General features: G+C 37.0%; 1 protein-coding gene across 1 annotated transcript; it reads right to left on the bottom strand.

Moving 5' to 3' along the window:
• Positions 1-1,480: 1,480 nt before the first annotated feature.
• Positions 1,481-3,794, bottom strand: Izumo3 (IZUMO family member 3). Its single transcript, XM_057785639.1, has 7 exons — positions 3,563-3,794; positions 3,348-3,422; positions 3,106-3,195; positions 2,888-2,905; positions 2,387-2,467; positions 1,897-1,987; positions 1,481-1,676 (listed from the first exon to the last, which is right to left on the bottom strand). The coding sequence occupies exons 1-7, from the start codon at positions 3,792-3,794 to the stop codon at positions 1,481-1,483; spliced, it is 783 nt and encodes a 260-aa protein (XP_057641622.1).
• Positions 3,795-5,417: the final 1,623 nt, after the last annotated feature.

The raw sequence follows: 5,417 nt of genomic DNA, 5'->3' as shown, positions 1-5,417 counted from the left end.
ATAACAGTGTGCTCTGACTGTTGTAATAAAATTTACATTAACCAGAGACATCAATGTCCAGGTTCCATTGAGACCATCCTCATCACTCAATATCTCATCCACACAGAAGCAGCTATAAGTAAGCACTGAGTTCTACATCATAGAATGATTTGCAAAGTCCTATACCCACTGCTGAATTAAGACTCCATTTACTGTGTTTCATGGTGATAAATTGTGATGCTTATTCTCTAAAACATGCTTATAGTATAAAAGGAAGCAAGGTAAAATGGAAAGTTCATGAATGTTATAGTTATGTGGGCCTATGAGCTAGTCCAGGCTTGTTATGTGCTAGCTGTCTAATCAAGAACATGTTAAGAGAGTAAATCCACTTTTATGGTTTTCATTAATCTGCCATAACTATGTCTTTGCTTATCTATATTAGTCAGATGATTTTGATAAACATAAATCACTCATCCAAACTATCTCAGCTCTACCGAGACAACAGTCACTACATAAGTTTGATGAGATAGCTTGGTTATATGTGCATATATGTGTGTGTGTGTGTGTGTGTGTGTGTGTGTGTTTGCGTGTATACACATATGAAATAAGTAAGGTAATATGCAAATAAAGATATTTAGTGAAAAAAGTCTCATGGAATAAAAACACATGGACTGTGGAGGTAACTTAGTGGATAATGTTTACTAAGGAAGCAAGAAGAGCAGAGTTGGGATCCACAGGGTCCAAGTAGCCACTGTGAGAGTGCAGGTCTCCTGTAATTCCTGCCTTGGAATTCACAAAAAGGGGATCTTGGTGACACCTGGCTATCAAGACTAGCCATGTTTGTGTGATATGAGTTTGACTGAGAAACCTCAAAGTATCAGGTGTAATAATGATCCCTGAAGAGTCCTTACATCCCCCACTCTTTCTTCCACAGAGACACATCACAAACCTCTTCATGCATGTGCTTTCATACACACATGAGCTAGCACACACACACACACACAGGCACACCAGACACACACTGGTGAGGAAAGATATCCAACTTTGTTTTGAGACATGGATTTAGAAAAAAAAAATGATTGGTATAAACCTCAGCTACTCAAAACTAGTATTTTGGACTTTATTTTACACATATATCTATGTGCTTAAGATATTATGATAATGATATCTTTATCTTTACTAGGAAATCATCTATATTGAATCTGATGGTAGATATGGAAACAGAAATAAAATAAACATAGGAAATGCTGATTTAGAAACATGGAAGGTATCCTAATTACTGCCAACCATGAGGGTGACTAACAATGCACTCTTATTATCACACGGCATGTTGTTCTTGTGTGTATTGCAACATACCAGTTTACTTTCTGTCTAACTCAGGGTACATCATTTGCCCTCTCATGTCATCTGTTTTCTCAGGATGTCAGTAAGGATATTCACTGGAGAAACCCTAAGTTCTATTCCAGCTAAAGATGCTGTGATTTTATGACCATGCAGGAACTCAAGTCCCACTTTGCAACTCTGATTCAGCACTTAATGGCTCTCCTGTCTGTGAATTTGAAGTCTGGGTCTCCAAATCTTTTTTCTCATCTGTATCTATGATCCCCAATATTTCTTCAATTTTATTCTCCAAATATGTCTTCAGTGTCCTTCGTACTACCTTCATTTTCCTCTGATGTGAGATACAAAAATGGAATCTAAAATAAAGAAAGGACAATCCATACTTAAATGTAAGAAGTAATATTTTGAAAATAATTATATAGTTGTTTTCTTTGTTCCTGGATTATTCTGTGTTGTCCTATGTCCCATCTAGTATTTGTATCAAGCTTCTGTCTAATTTCCCCCTATTTTCCATTAGAAAGGAGGAGTTTGGACAACCTCTTTGACAAAGGAATGTTGGGAGGGTGGAAAACTCACAGTAACACAGCACTTGCCAATAGTACAGCTTCTGCTATCAATATCAGATACAGAGCAATCTCTCGATTTTCAGCCTTCCTTGGATTCTCATCTGAAAGGAGATAAGGATGTAAATGAGTTTGGAAGAAGAGTAGGATTAACTGGGAATCTTTATATAGAATAGACTCTGTTCAAATGAGTTGAGGACTGCCTGCTTCGTCACATTTCCCAAACTTCTTGTGTTAGACTGCTTCAAAAATTTTCCACTTGCTGCCCTTTAACCTCATAATTTCTGCAGTGAATTCCAGAATCCAGCCCTATTCACTTCTTACCCACGCCACTGACTTTGTTCTAAGTTATTCACGTAGATAAACATTTTACTCAACATTTGTTTTTTCTTTTCAAAAACATTACTATAAGCTTTATTTAAAGCACTTAAAAAAAAGATAAATGGACCATCTAGTTCCTTGAACCCTGTCCCCTCAAATTGCAATACCGCAGCCACTGTCACCTTTACAATAGTCTCCTCTGAAACACCGGGTAGTCATGCGAAGACAGGTCCAACAGTCAAGGACAGGACCTTCAGTTACAACTGGCAAAGAAAAGTATAATTATTCAAAGGATATGGCAAGTGTGTTCCTTAGTTCCTAAATACAGATTAGATCTCAGATATTCCCAGGATTCTACAGTTACAGTTCTTCCAATTCTTTCTCTAGTAGTCAAGATTTTAAAAATTCTTAAAAAGACTCTAAATATTTAGCTGTCTGTGAATGAAGTGGAGCAATGATTTCATAGTTTATGTTGGAGCAGTAGACTGGGGAGGCATGAGCACTCTTTCCAACTATGCTGTGTATGAGATCTAAGTTCAAATTTGTCGTCAGATAACATGGATATTTCCTCTACAGCTCTAAGAAGTGCATTCAAAGTTAACTAGGGGGAGAGAGAAGCACAGGTAGAAAGTAGGTGGGAAATATGGGCTGAAACCTCGAGGAGCCACATGGACTGTACTCACCGCAATCTTCTGAACAAGCTAAAAGAGATGCAGAAAGATGGAATGAGATTAGAGTCACCATCACACATGCCACATTCATGCCCATGTCATCGCTGCAGTATATCCATTTCTCACTACAACTAGACCCATTGTAACCTGCACCCTCCTTCCTCTTCTCCTCCCTTAGTTCCTGGTCTCTGAAATCATTTCAGTGTTATGAGGTAGAAATGCCTCATTACCAACTTCGGAGAAGTTCTCTAGTGTTTCTTTCAGTTGGGATTCCAGGTTTTGGCGGACCTCAAGAAGCTTGCCTTGAATGATAATGACACCTAAAAAGGATATGGGAGGGATACCAGAAATTTAGGCAATTATTTCAAATTATAATTCCAGCTATTTTGTGTTGTTCTTTTTACTCAAATTTCCCCATATCTGTTTACCTTATGGAACCCATAAAAGTTTCGTCAGTGAAACTATGTCTTACCTTTCCATGTTTCATTGCCCAGTCTATAAAATTCTTGCTTCAGCCATTCTCTCAATTTGACAACATTTCGAACAGCTATTTAGAAAGGAGAAAGGCACATGTGGGGCAGACAATAATCACATCCTTGAAGTATGTAGAGTGGACCCAGGTGTTTTCTTCCATGCCTCCCTTCCCCCTTTAATCTCCCAAACTCTCAGGACTCCAGCTTCCCTCACCCAACAACCGAAGCGTCTTATCCTTGTGGGAGACCTTGGAGCTTAAGTGGGTTATCTCCTTATGCTGCCTGTCAAGCAGTTGAGTTCTCCCAGGAACTTCTACAGGTACCAGATTTCCCAGCAAGGTACTAACATCCTCTATGAACTTGGGATCACACTCCAAACAGCCTTTGACCCCACGAAAGGCTGCCAGAGACAGAGACAAAAACAGAAGTACCCATAGGTCACCCATTTCCTCGTCCCAACCCTTCTCCACAACACAAGTCGTCCTGGCAACTGGTTCACTTAGTTCCTTTTTCTTCAAAAATCCAGGAATGAGATCTTTGTCTTGGATATTCTGAGTACACCTTTCCCTCCTGTTCCATCCAAATTTTAGGGAATCTCATTTCATTAAGGATGTTCTGTAGTTTTCTCAATTTTATCCTTCATTCCAGAGAGAGAGAACTGCTGGTTGGAGAGCAGTTACCTGAGTTCTGACTGTGGAACACAGAGAGAAGAACCTTGAGCTCACACAAGCAGAGTTCTGGGCAGGGGTACCTAGAGAAGGTTGCTTTAGCCCTCTCTGTCTATATGATGTATGTGTTCTGTCTGACTGGTAGCGTTATCAAAAGAAGTGGATGGTGGAAGAGATCTCATAAGACCTTAGAGTTTAACCCACATTTAGCTTCTAGGAGGTAAGACAAGCCAAGAATATTTGAATGGTTTGGGTTACCTTTCCATATTGGCAGCAATGTTATTTCTATATAAGTAATGGACATTTATTAAGAACTATTATTTACATAGTCACCATGTGTACAACTACTGTATTAGACCTTCAGAGAGACAATTGTAAGTCCTCATAACAGAGCACTGCTTTGAGAAGCTATCATGTCCATTTTATAGACAAGAAACAAAGGATCAGAAGTAAAGTCATTTAATTTGCTGGTTATGGGTCACAGTTTAAACTATTGTCCATTTGGCTCCAAATTCTGTATTCTCCACTGTGTCACAATTCTGACATAAAACAGAAAATAAATGTTTGAAATTCTGCAGTTCAGGAGATGAAAGAGAATTCAAATTATTTTAATAGTTTCTGTAAAAGTTTGATCTGCTATTACATCCTTTCGACTAGACAATCTCATTTTAAAAAATCATGCAAAGAACTGTCATATATTGAGGTCTGAAAGTAAGACAGCTAATGAAATCAAATGATCTCTAGGAAACAAATTTGGGCACTAGTGTGTTACGGGTATTGGTGACCTTGATTCCAAGTATGGAAATAAGCTATTGTAGCATATATGAACATAATTATAATTATCTTGGAACAGTTCTTATAGTTTCATAGCTATAAAATTTGAACTTTGGGAAAAGAATGTTGTCTTTTTTAATTATATCAATGGGTTTAATTATATCAATGAATGATATAATTAGCAAATTGATTAAAATGACAATATTCTTATCTGTAATATAAGTTCTAAAACACGAATGCTGGAATGATAATGTTAATATTAGTTTGGATTGGCATGAAAGAAATATGATTTATCATCTATACAAAGTTTTAGATTTGCTAGCTGTACTATGTATTTGCTTAAAATAGGATAGCAAATACAAATTAATGTATCAGTCTATATTACAATAAAAATTTATTTACTGATTTGTGATTCTTATATGGATCTAGGTGGGTTATATACTATAACATTAATGGTTACAGTTCCCTATCCATGGAGTTGTTTATAGTATTTGGTCTTTCTTAGAAATTATTTAACTCCTTCCTGTGTTCTTTGAGTGTAAAAAAATTTTTTTAAAAATAAATTATTTAACTCCTGAAGCTTTACAAACTGAAGAACAAGTTTTATTAAGAGCATTTGGTTCTTTG

Source organism: Chionomys nivalis, chromosome 11 (assembly GCF_950005125.1).
Source record: "Chionomys nivalis chromosome 11, mChiNiv1.1, whole genome shotgun sequence".
NCBI lineage: Eukaryota > Metazoa > Chordata > Mammalia > Rodentia > Cricetidae > Chionomys > Chionomys nivalis.
This window is presented reverse-complemented; position numbering and strand designations above follow the sequence as displayed.